At 28.8% G+C, this 23,565-nt stretch overlaps 1 protein-coding gene across 1 annotated transcript in view; it reads left to right on the forward strand.

The window, feature by feature from the left end:
- Positions 1-23,328, forward strand: part of LOC111625523 (glycosylated lysosomal membrane protein-like) — a 33,402-nt gene extending 10,074 nt beyond the window's left edge. The window contains exons 2-6 of the mRNA XM_023368685.1: positions 4,689-4,958; positions 13,559-13,747; positions 17,279-17,506; positions 19,023-19,291; positions 21,940-23,328. Of these exons, the coding sequence (XP_023224453.1) occupies positions 4,689-4,958; positions 13,559-13,747; positions 17,279-17,506; positions 19,023-19,291; positions 21,940-22,120 (1,137 nt within the window). The 3' untranslated portion in view covers positions 22,121-23,328. The remainder of the gene's footprint in view (positions 1-4,688; positions 4,959-13,558; positions 13,748-17,278; positions 17,507-19,022; positions 19,292-21,939) is intronic.
- Positions 23,329-23,565: the final 237 nt, after the last annotated feature.

The raw sequence follows: 23,565 nt of genomic DNA on the forward strand, positions 1-23,565 counted from the left end.
TTTGTCAGCACTGTCAGCTCAGCCAGTCAGTCGTCAATTTCACTTTGAGGTGAAGTGCTGTGCGCGGTTGTGTTACGACGCTCTTGTGGAAACGACGCCCTTCTCATGTAAGTTAAAACAAACATTAGATTTTGTTTACTTCAGTTAGACGTTTACCTTGGATGAGATTTGTTATTTTATAAAAAAAAATAATTGATATGATAGTGATACTCAGTAAACAAAGATATAGCATTAATTTTGGATTATTATTATTGTTTCAGATCGTCAACAAATTTAAATAGATACCAACCTATTCATTTAATATAGAACGTATATCAAAAGTATGGAAACATTATAAAAAAATAAATGAATCAACCGCACAGAGCTCATTATGTCCAAAACAAATTTCATGTAATGGGTCGAATACTACAGGCCTTGACAGGCACCTGCAAAGAGTTCACAATATTTTTGTAAATCAGCTGGAAAAATCAAAATGAGTTATACAGCCTGCGACATCTTGCGAACCAAAATGTAAAAAAATTAAAACTGAAAAGCAGTCTACAATAATAGGATATGTTGCAAAAAAGTCTTTGCCTGAAATAATTTCTCGCTTGGCGGCAGAAGATGGACTTACAATAAGGGCAATCACAAAGAGTAAATTCATTCGTGAGAGTATTATCCAGAGAGGTTATAAAATGCCTAAGAACGAAATTGATGTCATGAAAATCATATTGAGTTATTATGAAGAGAGAAAAGAAGAAATGATTCAGACTTTAAAAGATTTTGTCACTTCTGGTATACATTTCAGTCTTTCAGTTGACGAATGGACCAGTATCTGAAACCGGAGATACTTTCATTTGTGTCTGCATGGTGCGAACGGAGAAGTTTTCAATTTGGGATTAGTGTATATACCCGGAAAGTGCGGTGCCGAAGCGACCAGACAAATAGTTGAAGATATATTGAAAAGATTTCAATTTGATTTTGAAAAACTTATTGTGGCCACCACCAGCGATGGTCCGAACGTAATGAAGAAGTTTGGAAGGGATAGCCCAGTGAGATGATAATATGCTTGAACCACGCAATACATCTAGGAGTTGTAGACACATTTTATAAAAAAAATCAGGCTACTGCCACATCCACAGCTTCTACCTCTGAAGATACTGATGACAGTGAGGATGAAATCATGGAGAATAAAAACTCTTCTGATGAAGAAGAGGACTGCAATGCCAGCTACGAAACACTGCTCATTACAACCAATTGATGAAATTAAAAAAGTGCTTGATGAAACTCGATTCCTAGTGAAATTGTTTAGAAAAAGTCCACTGAAAAACGGTCAATTACAGAAATATTAAATCAGAATTTGGAAAAGAACTCAGTTTACTACTGGATGTCAAAACAAGGTGGAATTCTATAATTGTAATGGCAGAAAGGTTTTTGAAGCTCAAAAATTGCATAAAGAAAGCGTTGATTGATTTAAACATGTTAGACAAATGGAATGAAGACAATCTTCTTCTTTTGCAATCAATTGTTACTTTATTGCAACCAGTCAAGATAGCTGTAGAAGCCTTAAGCAGATAAAATGCTTCGTTACTCACAGCCGAAGCAATAATTGATGTTTTACTGAAAAAAATTCAATCAATGATAACAAATGATAATCTGGTGGTATGGTTCTTTGAAACATTGAAAGCCTATCTAGAAGAAAGAAGGTCACAACGGGTTATATGTTTAGTAAAATATTTGCACACTGGCCATCACAGCTCAGTCGCAAAGTACGGATTTTTTTACTTCAAATTTGAATAAAACTGCACTTATTGCTTTTGCGGAAGATCTGTATTACAGACTTTTTGAAAATATCCCTCGTATCCAAATGCCAGATTTGGAAATAATGGACACTGAACCCAGTACCAGTAGCTGTACAGTACACAACGAATCCGATGAGTCGTTTCAAAGTTAAATGGAACAGGCAATCAAAAAAATCGAAGAAAATATACCTGAAATTTTTGCAAAAAGATCAAGAGCAGCATTAAAAATGGAGTTCCAATTATTTGAAGCAACCGGAAAACGTACTGAAAGTTTGGAACTACTTTATAAAGCTTTAAACACAAGAAAACCGACATCTGTTGAAAACAAAAGAGTGTTCTCCCTGTTCGGAGGCATTATTACAAAAATCATAAACAGATTGTCGGACAAAGCTGTAAATGCTCTGATGTTTTTAAAAGCCTATTTTATTAAATCAGAAAAGATGTCTAATTGCTAGTTCATTATATTATTTATTATGACTAATGAATAGAGACTAGGTGATGATTACTAAGTTGATTTTATAATTTTAAGGTTTTACTGCCAAAAAATGAATCTTATGATTATAAGAATTATACATACGAATTGTTTAGACTTTAATTAACGTTATAAATGTTAGGATTTGATTTTATGTTCAACTAGCTTACCCGTCGCGCATTGCTGTGATCTCAGAAGAAACGAAATTCAAGCAAACTCGTAATGATAAAATTAAATTTTCATTTTATCATTTTTATTGAAACTTATTATTATTATTCGTTTTCATCGGGAAAACATTTCAAAGTGTTGTTTCAATTCTATTTATTTATTGGAGTGCTCGTGGATACACGATATTTTTTGTTTCTCCGTCTGGTGCGTACACGAATAAATCAGAAGGTTTTCTGACGCATGAGCCGGCCACGTACAGTTGTACACGCGAGAAGCATGGATTCTCCAAATTTAGCCCACACACTCGCAGCGATTGTCAGAAGCGCGATATTCCCCATTTATATATATATTTTTTAATCCTTTATAATTTTAATTATTTAATTGCTCCTTCCTCTCTTCCTTGGCATGTTGTGAAATTTCTGATAGTTGGATAATAAACCGTTTTATTGTAATTTGTCTTTTTAAATTATTTTGAGTCNAAAAATTGCACTTCACTAAAAACTGCATAGCTAATCAACAAATAAAGATATCTGTAATCGGGAAACAGCTTTATCACCAGACGATCTGTACAAACCTAGTGACACCAAGCGGATTCCCCTTGAACCTGCTGGAGCCGTGCAATTCAAACAGTCTGTGTATTTTTTTAACAGACCTCGTAGATGGTTTGCATAAATGTTTAGACATGCATAGAAAATTCTGAGGCTATTTCAGTATTTTCTCAGAATTTCACCTTTTCATGGAAAGTGTTGATCCTGAATATGGAGATTCAACTGTATTCATTTTTCAGAAGCATTATTTTATTACCATTGTCATTTTGTTTTGTAATAAATATAATTAAAAACATGGAAATGAATAACAAGACAAGTTGACTGTCATTAGTCTGACATCATTGGGACCAGTAAGGTACTAGATAAGTGATTTTGCCAGATTAGGTTAAAATATACCTAACCCAGCAGCTAACCATTTCATCCTATCTTTAAAGTATCTGGCAAATCAATATAAGTTGGTTAACAAAGAATGAAACAAAAATTATTGTCATATATTTTGTCATTTTCATACACCTGTCAACATTGAGCACCTAAAACAACAGCAGCTAGTTGGTGTGGAAATTTGAAATTATGATAGCTGAAATTAGTGCCATATTAATGACGGAACCAGATTACCAATTGCTGGATTATTGATGGTCAACCTGTATTGTCCAATATTGTTATTAAAGAAAAGAAAGCTATACTTTAAAGTATTTTAAAACATTCGACTTTAGCATCTAAGTGACTCGTACAACATGGAATTCATATAAAACGGAATAATCAACAGTGTTATAGGGGGGGGTCGACTGTATTTATATAGTGCTTCAAAAATATATAACATATTTTTAACACTACTATGAAAGTAACATATCATCAGATTTGTAGTGGCAGGTTGTCATCTGTATAGTTCATGTGCAAGAAGTCACAAACCATTTTTTAAGTTCTCAAAAATAAGTGCAGATCTATTATCCCTGCTTGAATGACTGCACACTTTCTCCATATTTTTTTTTTAAGCACCCTGTATTTCTTAAATAATTTTTTCATTTAAAATGATATTAGCATTTTATTTTAAAAGAAATATGTTTATGTCTAGATTTTATATTTAAAATTATGTATTTCTATCTTATTCAAAATTTCATAATGGTTTAATTCATTATTAGAAAATATCACCATGATAGAGAAAAATAACTTATATCTATTAGTAATGATTTTTAGATGATGTTATAGCTTTTAGTTATGCTATGTAACAAATATAATTTTTTAATAAATATATAATTGTAAAATAAGGCCTATGAATTTCTAACAGTTTGAAATATCCAATAATTTGGAACTTCTATTTTTTTTAGTGATGCTGAACTATTAGATGTTTACTTCATATATGTATAATTTTAGAAATGAGTAATATAATTAAATTAAATACTTCAGAGATTAAAAGTATTCTAGTGGCAAAATAATTCTGATTATAGCACATTAATTTAAATAAAAGATATATTTTGATTTCTTGCAGTTTTCTATTAATATAATATTGGAAACTTGTTTTCAGAAATATTTTAATTAATTAATGACCCTATTGATTTTTGGGAAATGTTGGTTTATCAAATTTTAAAGAATTTAGAGATGATCTTTGGAATAAATTTTAGTTTTAATGATGTAATTCTGTTATTAAATTGCAACAAATATACATAATTACAATTATAGTCATCCTGTATAAATATTTTATTAATATTTAATATTTTCTAGTTATCTCTCTTGCTTAATCCAGATTGTGATGAATATCCAGAATGCAAGTCTTCAAAAGTATCTATTTTTTATACGGAAGCAGTTGGTCCTAATGATATACTTCATTATTTATGGAGTACACAAGGAGGAATACCTAGTGCCTTAATAGTTCAAACAAATCTTAGTGTGCAACTTAGAATTAACTGGACAGTTCTTTTGTCTGATCATCCTAAAAATGCAATATCATTTACAGAAAAACCACTCTATTCATTTGCTATGCTTTTGACAAAGGTGAGTCTTTATGTTAAAACTTTTATACAGTTCAGTCTTCATATTCAATGGGATTTGTATTTGCATATTAATGTATTTTCAATGGTAGTCACAAAATTTATCATACTAAAAATCATGCTGCAGCTTACTTTGATGAGCATGCACATCTTCAGATTGCATGATGCTAAATGCCTTGAAAACTACTACTATTAACGAGATGATGCCCTTTATGCAGTGTAGTTTAAGGGAAACCTTAATAATACTTAAGCACTTCACACAGTTCAATGAGTTCAAATAAAAGTAGCTTCCCATCATAAAGTTCCTGAAAGGACAACTTCAGAAAGAGGAGTTTAAAATGTTACTCATTATTGTAAAATAAAAATAATACCTTTTAAATTCATTTATACATTCTTCTGTTAATTGTACAAGGTCTGTTCAAAAAATATGCGAACTGACGTCATAAAACAAAATGTACTTTATGTAGAAGTTACATGTCTGGGTCCCCTTCAAAGTATTCTCCTTCCCAATGCACACACTTATCCCAACGGTGTTTCCACTTGTTGAAACATTCCTGGTACACTTCTTTTGTAATGTCCTTCAGTGCCTTTGTTGCATTTGTCTTAATCTTGGGAATCGTCTCAAATCTTCTTCCTTTCAAGAGTCTTTTGAGTTTGAGGAACAAGAAAAAGTCACAAGGAGCAAGGTCAGGTGAGTAGGGGGGCTGGGGAAGAACAGTGATCGAGTGTTTGGCCAAAAACTCACGAGTTCTGAGGGCTGAATGGGCTGGAGCATTGTCGTGATGGAGAAACCAGTCGCCACTTTTCCACATTTCTGGCCTTTTGCGACAGATGGCGTCCCTCAGACGTTTCAGAACTTCAATGTAGTAAGTCTGGTTCACTGTGGAGCCTTGGGGGAGGTACTCGCGAACAACACCCTTAGCATCAAAGAAAACTGTCGTCATCACCTTGACATTGGATCGAACTTGACAAGCTTTTTTTGGTCTGGGGGACCACTTCAAACATACCGTATACTTCATAGCAACGTCATCGTATGCTGTGTTGAGCATAGCAAATGTTTCAGTCCAGATTTTCCAAGTTTAACACAAAATTTCACAGCAAGTCACTGCTCCATCAGATCATTCATTCTGAAATCCAACAAACGAAAAAAATTGCACTTCACTAAAAACTGCATAGCTAATCAACAAATAAAGATATCTGTAATCGGGAAACAGCTTTATCACCAGACGATCTGTACAAACCTAGTGACACCAAGCGGATTCCCCTTGAACCTGCTGGAGCCGTGCAATTCAAACAGTCTGTGTATTTTTTTTAACAGACCTCGTAGATGGTTTGCATAAATGTTTAGACATGCATAGAAAATTCTGAGGCTATTTCAGTATTTTCTCAGAATTTCACCTTTTCATGGAAAGTGTTGATCCTGAATATGGAGATTCAACTGTATTCATTTTTCAGAAGCATTATTTTATTACCATTGTCATTTTGTTTTGTAATAAATATAATTAAAAACATGGAAATGAATAACAAGACAAGTTGACTGTCATTAGTCTGACATCATTGGGACCAGTAAGGTACTAGATAAGTGATTTTGCCAGATTAGGTTAAAATATACCTAACCCAGCAGCTAACCATTTCATCCTATCTTTAAAGTATCTGGCAAATCAATATAAGTTGGTTAACAAAGAATGAAACAAAAATTATTGTCATATATTTTGTCATTTTCATACACCTGTCAACATTGAGCACCTAAAACAACAGCAGCTAGTTGGTGTGGAAATTTGAAATTATGATAGCTGAAATTAGTGCCATATTAATGACGGAACCAGATTACCAATTGCTGGATTATTGATGGTCAACCTGTATTGTCCAATATTGTTATTAAAGAAAAGAAAGCTATACTTTAAAGTATTTTAAAACATTCGACTTTAGCACTAATGAAATTATTTACTCTGTTATAAAGGTTAAAAAGGTTACTCAAACAGTATAATTTTATTGATTTTAATTTAAAACAGGAAGATGATCAAATTTCAATAGTCCAATTGAATTTTTATTAATAAAATATTTTTTATTTATATAGTACATGTAGATTAGATTTTTATTACAAGTTTCATTTAATTTTATGTTAGTTATTTTAATATTCTGTTAATTTGAATTTAGTTGTATAAGTAAAAAACTTGTCAAATTTGTGAATGTTTGTGTTTGTGGAACATATCCCAACAAAGTTTAATGTGTTTCTATGGGATAATTAATCCTAATTTGAATAAATCTTGTGTGAGTATGCCTCAGAAACACAATTAATGCATTAATTGTGTTCCTGAAGCACACTCACACAAATCATACATACAAACATACTCATATAGTCATGCTATAAATACTTTGACTATTTCCAAATATGGTTTTTTTTTATATATAATGTGTGTTTAATAATGATATGATAATGATCAACTTTAAAAGTCCTGATAAGAATTTTTAAATAAATGTATTGGATTTTCTTATCTAATTCTATATTTTGCTGACTATTGAAAAATTAAAAACATGTTTGTCAAATACTATTTGCATTTAAAAATTAAGAAAACTTTTTATTAGAACATTGATATTTTCCAAAATTACACATTTATATATTTAACTTAATGTAATTTCTGAATATATTAAATTATATTATCTTGAAAAGTTGTACTCTTGAAGTTGGTTGATTAATACAAAAATATTAGAATTGTTTTAAATCATTTTATCAGATTCTAAATGAACATTTATATTGATTAAGTTAATCTATATACAGTACTAATGTCCAAAATTGAAATTCAAAAATATATTATTGAAAAATAAACAAATCACACTTAATAAAATTTGAAACTTCTGTGTTGTATGCTAAGAAATATTAAATCGTCATTCTAAAAAATGAGAAGCTATTATGTTTAATGTTCATTTTGATAAATCATGAGATTCAAAACTGAGAAAATTAATTAAAAAAATATAATTTTTCACAACTAAACAGCTTGTGCAACAATGACTTGTGTAGATAAGATTTTGAAGTACAGGTATACCTCGCCTTACGTCAGTAATTGGTTCCAGGAAAGCGACTTAAGTCGAAAAACGGCGTAAGTTGAATTTACTTGTCTCCGAATCTATTTGCCACTAGGCTAAACCATAAATAACCAATTCCCGTTCTGTATTTTATTTATTAATGCATTTTTAATAATGTATGGTTAATAAGGATCTATTTTAAGCTTACAAACAAATAAATTTTAGTTTTTAATATAGTACAGAAAAAAGTAATTTAAATTTATGAATGCATGTACTGTACTGTAAATACAGTATATACTTGTAAATGTATATATTTTAATATGATTTTATGTGCTTTAAACGCTTTTCTAGTGATATTACAACTTCAATATTTATGGCGGACAGACGTAAAGTCGAATAAAATGACTTAAACTTGATTTTTATTTTTCCATATACTTTTTTGACTAACGATGTATAATCGGGAACGATGTAACTTGAAACAACGTAAGTCGAGGTATACCTGTAATTTCTATTTTTCAAAGCTTCTGATGAGAGTCCATTTAATTCCAAGGCATTTCTCTAGAATATAATAATGCATGTTGTATTTAGAAATCTGCTTAATTCACTTCTTCAACCATTTTCATTTTTAATTATACTGTTAAATATTATATAGATCAGTGTTTTTCAACCTGTGGGTCGCGATCCCCCAGGGGGGTTGTGAAGCCTTACATGGGGGGTTGTGGGTAAAAGAGACAAGTGTTTGTAGGTCCTACACTACATTAAAAAAACTACAATTTCAGCGAGAATTACGGCCCATCCCAGAAAATGATAGCCGAAAAAGTGTTGAGCTGATTTGCAAAAGGAAATAAAAAGCAGAAAAGTAGAAGCTGAAAATTGAGTTCCTAAAAAAAAAAAAGTCAACAGTTCCATGTGCCTAAATTATTGTCGATTCTGCTGAAACTTTCATTTTAATCAACAATAATTTGTCTCAATAGAAAGAAAATTAAATACATAGTTTTTAAAATCACTGATATAGTTTTAATATGGCCCTAGGGGATCGCCAGAATTTTTTAACTTGTAAAGGGGTCGTGTATTCAAGAAGGTTGAAAAACACTGATATAGATGAACACTTTTCAGTAAAAGAAATTAGGTTCTATTAGCTCCTAGAAAACTTCGTTTTGCTTTTAGTAAGGAACAATCAAAGTACAAACAGAATGGCAATCCTTCTGCTCAGTAATTTGTCACTCCAGACAAGTAGACTACTGCCATTAATGAGGTCTTTATCTGATATTGGAGATATAAGTCCCTTATTGGTGAAGACACATTGAGAATAATTTCTTAAATTGATTCATTTGTATAAAGAAAGCTGGTCTGGATTCTAAAAGAAGTGGTGTTTGACTAGTTCAAACAAGGACTCCTATTAAAAGAATTGAGGGGACACAAAACATTCTCTTTGCATAAAAATTACTCTCGAGTCTTTGATAGATGGTTTATATCAAAACTGAAGGTAACTGATGATTAAACTTTCTCTAAAGTTTTTTGGCTGTCAGCTCTATCATTGCATTGTTAAACTAAGATGATAATTGGCATGGGTTGTAATAATCCTTGAGTAACATTGGTGACATATAAAGATGATTTGGGCAGTCGTTTTAAATTATTTCTGTAATTCTGAAACCATTCTTGGATGAATATCATCCAAGAATGATTTTAACGATGGATTTGAAATTAATCTGCTTCCAGTCAAACTTTTCATTTTACTTTTCTGGCTGTTATGTATGAATAACAAGGGAAATTATTGGAATCTTCAAATTTGATCTTTCAATTTTTTGCAAATATCCATGTTTTTGAGACCTCCTGAACCCAAAAGTCAAAAAAGGGGAAAATACCATGGATGAGTGTGTTGGAATCTATTTTTTTTTTTTTTAATATTTCAGAATGGGATAACCATTAAGAAATGAAATTTGTCATAGTAACTTTTGTGTAAGGAGCCTTGGTGCTATTAAATTTTTGTGGTTAAAGATCAAGGTAGATGGGGTCACACATCATATCTCAAGTGCAGTTGGACATAATGAAAAGTTTATTTGTTATTGGCATTTGCAATATTTTAAAAAATTCATCTCTACTTTCAAAATTAAGCCTTTGCCTTTGTATAATAATTAATAATATATAATTTATTTTTAATAAAATCTCATAACAGATGGTGCCAAACACAATTTTGNTTTACTCGTTATTAGCATTTACAATTCTTTATAAAACTCATCACTACACTCAAAATTAAGCTTTTTATCATTTTATAATAATTAATAATATATAATTTATTTTTAATAAAATCTCATAACAGATGGTGCCAAACACAATTTTATTTTAAATAATTTTGTTCTAGGAAATTTTTGTAGAAAGGGGAGCAGTGCTTAGAGCAACATAACTTTTAGCAAATGGAGTCTGACAAAAGAGCATTTTGCAAACTTTCCTGGTGAAGATGGGAAAGTTATGCAACTCATTACTGGAATTTTTTATTATTATTATTAAAGCAGGTAAATGTGGCTTTTATTGAAGAGAGATGCTTTTTGTCTGCATTTTCAACAAGAATTAAATTTCACATTCTGTGACTTAAAATGTATTATTTAATTTGTCTATTTGTAAGGTTATTCAAATTTAATCTAAAGAAATGGATTTATTTATTAAGATTAATGTGTATCGTAAATATTCCTAAATCCTGTTAAGTGATTTCTAGTATACAACTATAAATAAAAGTGCTTTTGCCTTTATTACTGACTCTATCAGTTAGAATGTAAAAGAACAACAGAAAAATATAAAACTTGAATTTAGAGAACATTAATAATTTTAACACACAAAATAAAAAATATTAATTTAAATGATCTGTTAATTATTATTAACAGAGCATTTAAAAAAACGTAACATGCAATAATTAATTTTTAAGTTAATTTATTTTTTTTTTATAGAAACATCCAACGATTGCCTAAATGATCGGACTATAATTCTGTTAATTAAATAATTAATACAAAGTAATTTGCTGTTAGAGGTAGATGTTAGGTGCCATCTCTTAACTAAATTAATAATTATAATTTTAATAATTTATTAAATAATTTACAACCGTCTGGAAGAAAACTGGCCTGTGGTGGGGCTTGAACCTGCAGCTTCCGCTTGCAGTGTGGTGTACTTGCCAATTGCAAGCACACCACACAGCAAGCTTTCAGTTCCTTTTTTTTTATGTAAAAGATGTTACTTATGAACAAATAAAATATATTATCTTACACAGAACTGTGAAGCCGGGACATCACTCCGCCGATGGGAAACTCGCTGTTGGGTTAAAGCCAATAAATTGGTGACTTATTTCATAAACAGGACCGGTGTGGCCGAGGAACAGGGTGTGAGACGATTTAATTGTCACATTCCAGACCTAATTGACAGATCCCTGATCATACATTGTGAGAGCAAGAGAGGGATTGTTTGCCCGGGTAACTTTGGACGATCACCTTACAGAGAGTTCAAGCGGGACCTGCTGACAATCCTGTGGAGGGGTGTTGGTTGGGACAGCTGCATCTTCTCCGGGACAGAAAAACACACATTAGAATAAAATTTATGGGTCCATCATCCAGGGAAGGGTTTGACCCGACTCTGGAGGGAAACGTTTGGTGACCCGACTCTGGACAGAGATGTTTGGTGACCCCATGGCCCGAATCATGTCCCTGACAACAGACCAGGGACCAATGAAGCTTCAGGGGACCATCGTTCGGAGCAATCAAAGCCTCAGGATTTCAGGTAAAAATTATATAAAAGCCCGAAATCCCAAGGACACAGGGCAGTTGTGAGTGGGAGATCAGGAACAAGTTAGTTCGTTCTTAAAATTCTAACCAGGATTACAGAGGAGAAGACTCAAAACTTGAATGAGTGTGGCAAGAGTGAGGAACTTAACTTTCCAAGCACACTTCTCTAACTGGACCAGTGCGAACAGAGATCTAACTTCCAGGCATGGATCTCCACTCTCCCAGCCTCCAGAAACACCTTGGATTGGAGATGAGCTTTCTCGTTTCTGACTTATCCTTGGAGATGAATTCTGTTTTGTTTGGGAAAGAAACGTTCATCTGGATAGACTTTAACTTTATCTGTATGAATGTCTTTGTCAAATAAATGTTAGACAGAGATCAAATTGACAACATTAATGTTGTCAATTTGGTCTCTCTGTGTCCAGCAAATCACTACCCCTATATGTAAAAAGGCTTTCTCACGTCATCCTGACAAATTGCAGGCAAAGCGCGGGTCGTAACCTTTTCACCTTAAGATTGACCCTAAAGCGAATAGCATCAGACTACGTCATCACCTCACAGTGGTGTCTCAGTCACAGTTCCTCACAGTACTTAAAATTAAAATTGGTACACTACAAATATTTTTAATATTATTGAAATAATAGAATTTTAAATTAGAATGGAACTGAAGAAAAAATGATATTTTTCCTAGAAAAAATGTACTTCATTTTTAGCTAAAATTTCATGTTCTTGTAAACACTTAAAAGTTAAAGCCAATAAATTTAAATTATATTATTTTCTGTTGTTTCTTACATATTCTAATTAGTGAAACATTACATATTCTAATTAGTGAAACCTTAATAATAGAAGCAAAAGTGCTTTTATTTACGGTATGTTGAATTTCACTTCATTTTTATTTTGGATGATATTAAATTTTTCCAAAGAAATTGCTATAATTTTATTTATCAAAATTGAATTTTTAACATTTAAATTTGACAACAGTAATTGAACACCAAAGGATCTCATTCTGACAAAAGTGACAATATTAACTAAAAGTTAAATGATACCAAATGAGGATTATATTTAAATGCAAAGATCTTAATAAAAGTAATTATGCAGAATAATCAAAAACACATTATTTTCCATTGAAACATTACAGATTGCTTTGATAAATTTTTTAAATTGTATGAAAATATGGAATTAAGATATTTCAAAAACTGAGGAAATGATATTAATAGATTTACAAATATAAAATCTGATTAAAAAGTAAAGTTTTTTTAATTATCAAAATATAAGTTTATCCATTAAAGAATTGAACAACTAATACAAAATTAAGCTTGAATTACATTACTAATCAAATAACACTTTGTTATTTGATTAGTAATGTAATTCAAGTGTTATTTAATATGTGATTAGTAGTGTAATTATTAGCAGCCTACATTTTGGCTAATTTAAATATACAAATGTTATATATTTTGGCTGAAGGTAGTTGATTAATTTGCCAACAGATTTGTCTGGTCAGATTAATTTCAAATTAAATTTATTAAATTTAATAAATCTGTTTTACATAAAACAGATTTGTCCTATCTGGGTAGGACTTTTAAGGTCTAAATACATTACAATCTATTGAAATAAAGGATAAATTTGTATTTGACTTCATATGTAAATTCTTTGGCAAATGATATGGATAGAATTCTACATGGTAGCTCATATACATGTAAATGAAATTATTTTATTTTGATAATTTTTATTTAATTTTGAATTTATTTAAAAACTATATTCAACTGTTATAATAAAATAGTAAGTTATAAATAATTTTATTTGCTTTTTCCAGCTTTTACGATATGATGATGCAGACGATACTGGAAATATGACCAATTATGTTTGTGAATCAATGGACTTTTCTGGTGTTAATTGGACATTTTCTGATAAAATAACAAATAATAGTGATTTGTGTTCTGTTACATTTGAAACAAGTGAAAATTCTACAGAGTTTCTTGAAAAAGGCAACTTTATCTTTCAGGTATGACATAGTAAAACAATTTATCTTTAGCTACATTGAAAAATTTTTTAATATGATTTTTTTAAATTTTTGGCACAATTATATGTATATTAAATTCCATTATACTGATCTTTTTATTAATAACAAGCAATTAAAAATATTACTGAAAATTTTACAATAAAATATAATTTTTGTATTTGAGAAAAAGTAAATAATTCATAGTGAATTAAATGTAGTTTTCTTCATTAAGTTGCATATCTGAATTTTTCCTTTGGGCATAAATGATTTACTACTATTGACAAAATTAAGAAAGTTCAAGATGTACTAAATAAAAGTGTGTGCACTTACGTAATGAATAATTTTTCTTAAGACATATTGTTATAAATATATGACATTTACATTTCTGTAATTTTATTTGAATTAACATATTTAAAATTAATTTTGCTTGAAAAAGTGTAATTATGAAATCTGTTATAAGTATCTGAATGAATTAGCATCCATTCAGATTAATATCCAATCCTGCTGTGTTTTATAAATTATGTAAATTATGATAGTAAAAAATTGTAATATGTAGAAAGTTATAGAAATTTAAAAACTTATTTTATATAGAAATTTTAGCTTCTAGTTCTGTTCTTCTGGATCTGGTTAATGGTGATAAAACTTATAAGCAAAATACTTACCAACATTGGGAATCCAATATTTGATTTACTATATTTCTTGTGTCTGTTTAGTGTTTTTAATTACTGATATATGTAATTTTTCAAATAACTTATATAATTACTCTAATTTTTTTTAACTATATTTACATTACTTTTTTAACTATATTGTGTAAATTGAAATATAACATGTATTCATAACTAATTCTGTACATTGAAAAAAATTCAATATTATTAGTGAAGATGTGATAAATTGATCTCGATACTTCTTATTTAATATTCTTATCAGATGTGCACTCGGGACTTAGCCCCCCAAGATTGAGTTAAATGGATAAAAAGTTTCCACCTTATGTGACTACTAATTCATAAGTAGTATAGAAGTAGAAGATACAACACAGTATAAATAAGAAATGAATTTTAATTAGGAAAAGATTTTTGGAAAATCTTTTAGTGTTTGTTTTCCTTTTTCTTTGGAGGATGCCAGGGACCCTGGCACCCTCCAAAGAAAATCAATCAGTGGCACTAGGTGTTCTACTGATTCTTATTATCTAAGAATGTTTAACACTATTGAAGAACTTTATCATCATTCCTATTCAGAATCAAATACAGGTAGCCCTCAGTTTATGTCGGCTCAATTTACATCTATTCACAATAAAGCCGCTGAACATATCCCCATTTTGCAGTGTAATTCCCCTATTTTTCCTATGCCAGACTGATTTTCATTTCAGTGTTGACATATTTACTGAGCCACAACATTGTACATTCATTAAAATAAAGATTTTTGTTGAATATATTTATTTTTTCTGTTTAATCTGATTGGGCATGTATGCATTTGCATTAAATTAATATTAAAATACTAAATGTTTAGGTTCCCACGAGTCAAGTTATTAAACAATAGTCCAATAAATGTTGTCTGAATCCAGAGTGCTAATGAATGCAAATAGTTTGTATCCTGTATCAGTTCATTCAGGAAAACACCTTATGACACAGTAGCACTTCTGGCAATCACAAATTACCGTTAGTGAGACAAAATCTACTTCTTATTGGCCAGACAATATCTACTTCTCGTCAGTTAGACAATATCTAACTCTCTGCTTAGTGAGACGAAACCAACTTTGATTTTTCCGCCCAAACTGACCTTATATATGCACTACAGTGGCCGGCGGTCAACCAATCAGCATCTCTGCTCGTCTGTAGCTCTATTTTGGGTTAGCGTATCCTTTCAACTATGGAGAGTTTGACAGATGAACTTTGTGAGTTAGACAATGATTGGGAGTGAAGTGCAAATGTGAAAAGGAGCATCATTGCATCCATTTGACCATATTCTGAAATTATTAATGAATGAAAACAAAAATCTAAACAATTACAAATGGATACATTTTTCCAAAAAATATAAGAGATCCGAAACTTTGAAATATCATTTCTTTTTCTTAAGATTTTTTTAATAAAAACATTTCATTTTATGATAATTCACTATTCGTCACACCGGATATACTAAAAAATTACGTACTAGAACCAATTTACGGTGTGATCACGTAAAAAGATTGATAAACAAACATTTTCGAACCCCCATCTCATTTTATTTTATCATAAAATACATTTTAAAAAATTAAATTTATAATATATGTATTTTGTATTATATTGTACAGGTATACCTTGACTTACGTCGTTTCGAGTTACGTCGTTCCCGATTATACATCGTTTGTCAAGAAAGTACTGTATATGGAAAAATAAAAATCAAGTTTAAGTCATTTTATTCGACTTTATGTCTGTCCGCCACAAATATTAAAGTCGTAACATCACTAGAAAAATGTTTAAAGCACATAAAATCATATTATAATATATACATTTACAAGTATATACTGTATTTACAGTACAGTACATGCATTCATAAATTTAAATTACTTTTTTCTGTACTATATTAAAAACTAAAATTTATTTGTTTGTAAGCTTAAAATAGATCCTTATTAACCATACATTATTAAAAATGCATTAATAAATAAAATACAGAACGGGAATTGGTTATTTATGGTTTAGCCTAGTGGCAAATAGATTCGGAGACAAGTAAATTCGACTTACGTCGTTTTTCGACTTAAGTCGTTCTCCTGGAACCAATTACCGACGTAAGGCGAGGTATACCTGTATTAATAAACAAAATTATTTGCTTATTTTTCACTTATGTAGAACCTAACCCTATATCTCACTGTAAATATGAGTTCATTTTATGCCAATTTGATTTGCACTGGCTTTTATAGGAACGAAACTGCGGCGTAAACTGAGGACTACCTGTATATTTTTACTCTTCCTTAATTTCTTTTTCATAGAAAATATTGTATATGTGGTTTATAGTAACCTTGATCTCTTATGCTAATCTTTGTGCAACTTACATAATATTTATGTAAGTTGCATAACTTACATAAATATGTAAGTTATGCAACTTACATAAATGTTACTTTTTGATTCATATATTGTTGAACAAAAAATTCCTTATAGTGATACCATGTTATCATTTTTTTTCTAGTTAAATTATATATTTTTCATTAAATTAAAATTATTGAAAAATATTTAAAATATCAAAATAAAACAGAAAATTTTAAATACTAAAAACTATTTTATTCATATTAATCATATGTTGTAATATTTTGTTTTGAATTAAAAATAAATCAATATTACAATTAATGTCTTTATTATTGTATTTTATAACAATATGCTTGGTTATTACAAGTGTTTTATATAAATGAAAATACAGACTAATAATAAGGTTTAAAATAAAAGGTTAGAATAATGCAGTTATATAAATGTTATATTTCTAATAAACAATTATCATTAGTATTTAATTTAAACATTCGTATTTATTTTTAAAAAGTGAAACAGTTGTAAACAATTTCTGTTACAGTTATCAGCATTTAGTGATGATAATCGTGGAGAGAGACCACCTCGACTCTTACATAATTCTGCCAATAATGAAGTTGGAATAATTTTAAACAATTTGAAAATTAATAGTACAAAATCCAGATATGCTGTGGAATTTATGGCAATATATAATTCTGAAGAAAATGAGCCTACACTTCATAAGAAAGAGAGCAGCAATCTTGATGATGAATTCACTCCAGGAGTGTTTAGTGTATGCAATCAGTCTTAATAATTTAATATAGTTTTTATAATTTAAAATAATTTATTAAAACTTTGAATTATTTATATTGCTTTATTTTAACTGAAACTAAAACTTAATACAGGTTAATAGATTATAATCTCTTACTAGTAAATACATTTATACAGTGTGATACTAAAGTCTCTCTGCAGTGGACCATATAGTGTGGTTCCACCAAGTGATGATGTCATAACTCACTTTAACTCTTTCAACATGTAGTCTGCCTAACATCATTACTTTGTTTCTGGAAGCTCCTCCCATTTCCCTGCCCACTGCAGAGGGATTTTGTGATTGCACTATAATTGCATCCAAATTGTATTATTATAATGTACTAACTGGGAAAAATGTTCCAGCTTCTTTTCTACATGTTGTTTAAGTTTTATTCTAATTATAGTAATGTAGCCATATTAGTTTTAACTCAACATTAAAAATTATTTATTTCTATTTTTAAATTTTAGTGGTTCCTTAGTAAACATGTAATATTTAGTTCTGAATTAAATATAGTTTATATCTTGATATAATTCCATTATATTTATCATAATTGAGATTTAATAATAAAAATATTACAGTGTAACTCAGATTTATAAGTGTTTCTCATTTCTTAAAATTTTGCTTAACATAAAATCTTGTAAATAGGAACAAACCTATCCATTATTTTTATGGTTGAAATTTGAAATTTGTTCTGGCATAACAATCATCCCACTCATGTTCTCTTCATAAGGTTAAAGTTTTTCAGAACACATATTTACTTGTCAGTTAATGACAGTTAATGATTCTGAATGAAATGAAATAAAATAACATTACCAATATAAAAGAGAAAAAAAAATGAAATGAGAAAAACAAATAAAGCCTAAGAGAAGCAGATATGTAAGTTATTAGACATTTCTTAATTTAATGATAAGAAAATGAAATTTAGTTAAGACAGTAAACAGTAACTAAACAGAAAACAAATAAAATTTATTTTTAACTAGTGAAATTGTAATTGCCAATAGAAGGATTGTAATGTAGAGAGAATTCATTGAACTATTACAACTTCATTAGAGCAAATATCATTACCTGTAGTGAATGAAGACATGACATGAAAGAAACAAAGGAAATGGTGACTGGAACATAGGAATCATATAATTGGAGTGTGCTGGAATTTTTATCTTTATTTTGTACATTATTTTGTTTTCATAAATATTGCTTGGTGTTTAGTATGTTGAATAATTTTTTTTGTAAATCAGGAAGAGCAATAAGAAAAGTAAATAGCTTATATTCAATTCTTGTATATTAAGAACTTATAAACTGAGGTCACACTGTATTTCACGAAAATTATTATTAGAAATTTACATTTTTATAAATTTATTATTTTGATTTTTTTTATTAAGAAAATTAATAATTTTATTTGATGTAAAGGTTGAAAATGGATTTAGTTTTTGTTAAAATTCAAAAATAACATAATACAATTATGTAATATTAATTACACAATTAAAAATTTTTTCCACAGACAATTAAACTCTTGACTGCTTCATCAAACTGTAGTAATTTATGTGCTAGTTATCTTCTTTGGAAACCAGTTGCATATACTGATAAAGACTCAACAGTTTCACTGTCAACTGATGTAAAAATATACAATGTAATGAAAACTGATCAAATTCCTCTAGAAAGTATTATTTCTGCATATTTTGAAAACAAGACAATACAAATTTCAACGTGGAATATTTCATTTGGAATGACAGGAGACAAATTTTATAAGGACAAAAAATATACTTCTTGGTAAGTTTATAACATTTTAAGTTTATTCACCATTTACCTTAATTTATATGGTTTGTTCGGAAAGTAATTTCGTTTTTTACCACTAGATGGATTAGTCATATTTTTCCGCCATTTTCATTCTAAACCATATTGTCATTATATATTTTGACAGCTAGCATTTTAAGGCTTATTTGTAAAAAATTTTGTTTGATTTTGTGCAATTATTTATTTTTTGTGTCCCATCAAATATGGAAGATCGAAAGCAGCATTTTTGGCATATTTTGCTCTTTTATTACTGTAAAGGTAAGAATGCTGTTCAAGCGAGAAAAAAATTGTGTGACGTATATGGAGAAGATATATTGACAGAACGACAGTGCCAAAACTGGTTTACAAAATTTTGTTCTGGCAATTTCAATATTGAAGATGCACCACGTTCTGGATGGCCAGTTGAAGCCAATGAAAACAAAATAAAGGTACTGATTGAAGCAAACTGCCGAATAACAACACGTGAAATCACTAAGAGATTAAATTTGTCAAATTGAACTGTTTATGATTACTTGAAACAAATTGGTTTTGTTTTAAAGCTTGATATATGGGTTCCACATGTTCTTAAAGAGAGATGCTCTCTTTGGTGGGATTTTAAGGAAATTTTTTTTGGAGCTTTTACCAGACAATTTAACAATTGATTCAAAAGTGTACTGCCATCGAGTAAACAAATTGAGTAATATCATCCAACAGAAAAAGCGGCCAGAATTGATCAACAAAACAGGTGTAGTGTTTTACCACGATAATGTCAAATTTCACACAAGTTTGGTAACTCGTCAGAAACTGTTATAACTTAGATGGGATGTGCTATCACACCAACCATATTTGCCAGATCGAGCACACTCAGATTATTACTTGTTCCAGTCTGTACAAATTTTTTTAAACTGTAAGACATTTACTTGAAATGACAATGTCAAAAATCACTTGGATCAGTTTTTTGTAAGCAACAATCAAAACTTTTATGGATGTGAAATCATGCTACTACCAGAAACAATGACAATAGATATTTGACAAAAATGGTCGATATATAATTCAATAAAATATTTATTTATTATAAAAATATTGTTTTTTTTCCACGGAAGAAAAAACGAAATTACTTTCTGAACAACCCAATATGTACCATCAATATTAAAATACAGTAGAGTGTCGATTTTCCGAATCAATTGGGGACTGAGGTTGTTCGTATAACTGATATTTCGGATAACCGATTTATGTACGAAAAAATAGTTAAACGTATCTGATGTTAAAATTTTTATCCGTTGCATGTCACTTTGTGTTGAATTTTCATCGATGTTAAGCCTAACAAAGACTATTGTATCGTTAAAAATTATTTCTTTAATTTGTACAAACAAAATAAATATATTGAAAAATATAAAAACAATAACAAATTATACTTCAGATATTAATTTATTATCAAAAACGTAAAATATTTGGGTAGCCCAAGACATAGCCAAAGATTGAAGTGCCACAGCACTGGCGAAAATTTAAATTTGCAGACTGGAATTCTTTCGGATGATTGACTTTTGGAAAATCGACACTCTACTGTAATAACTTAGAAGTAAGAAAATCAAAGAGTATATTAAAAATTTTAATATGTTAACTTTAAATTAGCAAAAACAAATCAAGCCATTTAGAAACAGTAGAATTTAAAAAATTTTCATTATTGATTGTTGTAATTTCCCAAGTTTTTTCTTATTTCTTCTACATTTTTTAATAAATTTGCATAAACTTTTAGGAACAGAATTCTTCTCTATGACATGATTTAAATAATAATGAAGTAAGCTTTATTAATTTAAATTTATTCAAAGCAACTCTGTGGCTTTGGCTTTATAACATTACAGTAAAATGAATGGAAATTAGCAACCTCCTATATTCCATGATAGCAAAATGAAACAATCCATAGAAGATTAGAAAAACGTCAATAATTGTCAACTCTCCAACTAAACAGAAAACTTTTTAACAAAAGTTTTTAATTACTGGTTAAAGCCAGTAGCTAAAAACTTCTAAAAAGAATTCTGATACATGTGTGTACAAATGTGCTATCATTATTTTAAAACATTAAAATGATGATTATTTTTTATAATAATTATAATGATAATTGTCATTTCCTATTTTAGTAATGATTAATAACAAATTCTTATATTTTTGGGTAAGTATATAAAGGTATTCTGAAAAAAAAAAAAAAAATTAACAATAAATGGAAAATATAAGTTGAATCTCTCTTAACATATATATAATTTAGTTTTTAAGAATGAAATTTAAATTATTTTAAAAGATAATTGATCACATTTGGACTGTGATGTATTTAGAATATGTATAACACTTAGATGAAATTATCAAAATAATTATGAACTGTTATAAGTAAGTAAAATTTAAATGTGATTTTATCAAACAGATGAATTTTACAAGATAAAAAGTAGTTCATTTATAAATGATACAAATTTTATACATTTTAATATTTTAAAAATATAGGTATGTAGTATGTAAAGCAATTTTTATTAATTTACTTTTTCAATACAAAGAAAAACTTTTTTGAAATAATTAATTTGGCATACATTTTCATTAAAATTTATTTAAAAACATGAATTCTCTATTATAATTATTAATGCTAACATTTTTTTTAGGTATCTGACAATTGGCTTGGGAGTTCCACCAGAAGACTCTCCAACTATAGCTCTTATTTTGACAATAGCAATTGGATTTGGAACACCATTTGTGTGCATGATCGCTGGTAGTATTTATATGGGAATAAGAAAATTTTTTAAAAAAGAGGATGATCTCCTGTTAAGTCGTGAAAGTATGTAAAATCATTCAAATTCAAAAAACAGCAGTACAAAATAAAATTTTTGTGGAAAATTTGTTTTAATATTTATTTAGGACAGTTATTGCGATCATCTTTACCGTCCATTTGTAAACAGTATAAAATTTATTTTCAAACATTCAATAATTTGTGTTTAAATTTATTTTTGATAGAATTTTTGAGATTCACATTGGCATGAGAACATAACATTGAAATACTTTCAAATATTGAATTATAATACAGTATTTATAATAATATATATTGACTTAAAAAATAGTTTCTGGATGAATTATTAAAAGATTTTAATATAAACCATGCTGTTACATTTATTATTATTATTATAATCAATTGTAACTTAAAATATAAGGGGTGGTGCAGCATAACTCAGGACATTATGAATTATTAAATCCAATTCATGAAGTTGTATTATGATTTTCATTTAGTTATCTGTAGTGTCATGGCTTTCTTGGAAAGCTTTAAGAACGTTTGTATAATAATAATTGGATGTAATTATTGATGCATTTCAATCAGAAACTTAATTATATAGCTTATATTGAATTTCAATATATTAATTTACTATTGGTCTAAACTGCTCTGGAAAAAAAAAATCACTTTCAGTTTATATGTACATTTTTTAACATTTTGTCTAACATATTGTATCTGTTTAATTACTTCTATGAAAGTTTGTATATATGATTTATTAGGTTATCGAAGATCAAATTTTGTTTTAATTGCATCACCCTATGTAAGATCAAATATTCAATATGTTGACATTTAATATTAAAATTTCCTATGATAATATTTCTTCAATTGCAATTATCTGATTTTCTGGAAATGAGTGTTATAAATTTATTATGATATTTCTTCATTGTAAATATAAAAAAAGTAAGTCATCTGTGTGCATAAATATTTGGTATTTTCCAGGAATTTGATTTTGCCATTATTTTGTACAGATCATAAAAGTATAAAAAATTGTGTTGTTATTGTTATAACATTGTTATAAAATTAACAAATTAAAAAATTTACATTAAAATATGTAAATTTTTTGAAAAAAGATAATGGAAAAATGGGGTTTATACTTTTCAAGTTTTTTAATTCAAGTCCAGTTTTTTAAATTTTCTGATAATATATAAATATAAGACAAAATTCTTTGACTTCTTCCTAAAATTTTTAAGATACAAAACTACCAAATTCTTTTTCAAGATTATTTAAAGAAAAAAATTCTAGAAAATTATTGATTTTTCTCACATTTTCAATTGTTTGGTTTAAGAGATTATATAGACAAAAAAGCTCTCGAATATCAAAACTTCAGTTCAATAAATCAAATAGTATTAAAAGTATTATAGAATAACAACAATTTTTCTAAATATATAACAACAAAGAATTGATGCACACTGGACAAATATATGGTTTTTTTGATGGATTATTTGTATATAACAATATTTCTAGA

Source organism: Centruroides sculpturatus, unplaced genomic scaffold (assembly GCF_000671375.1).
Source record: "Centruroides sculpturatus isolate CEXI.00-Female unplaced genomic scaffold, Cexi_2.0 scaffold105, whole genome shotgun sequence".
NCBI classification, from domain to species: Eukaryota; Metazoa; Arthropoda; class Arachnida; order Scorpiones; family Buthidae; genus Centruroides; species Centruroides sculpturatus.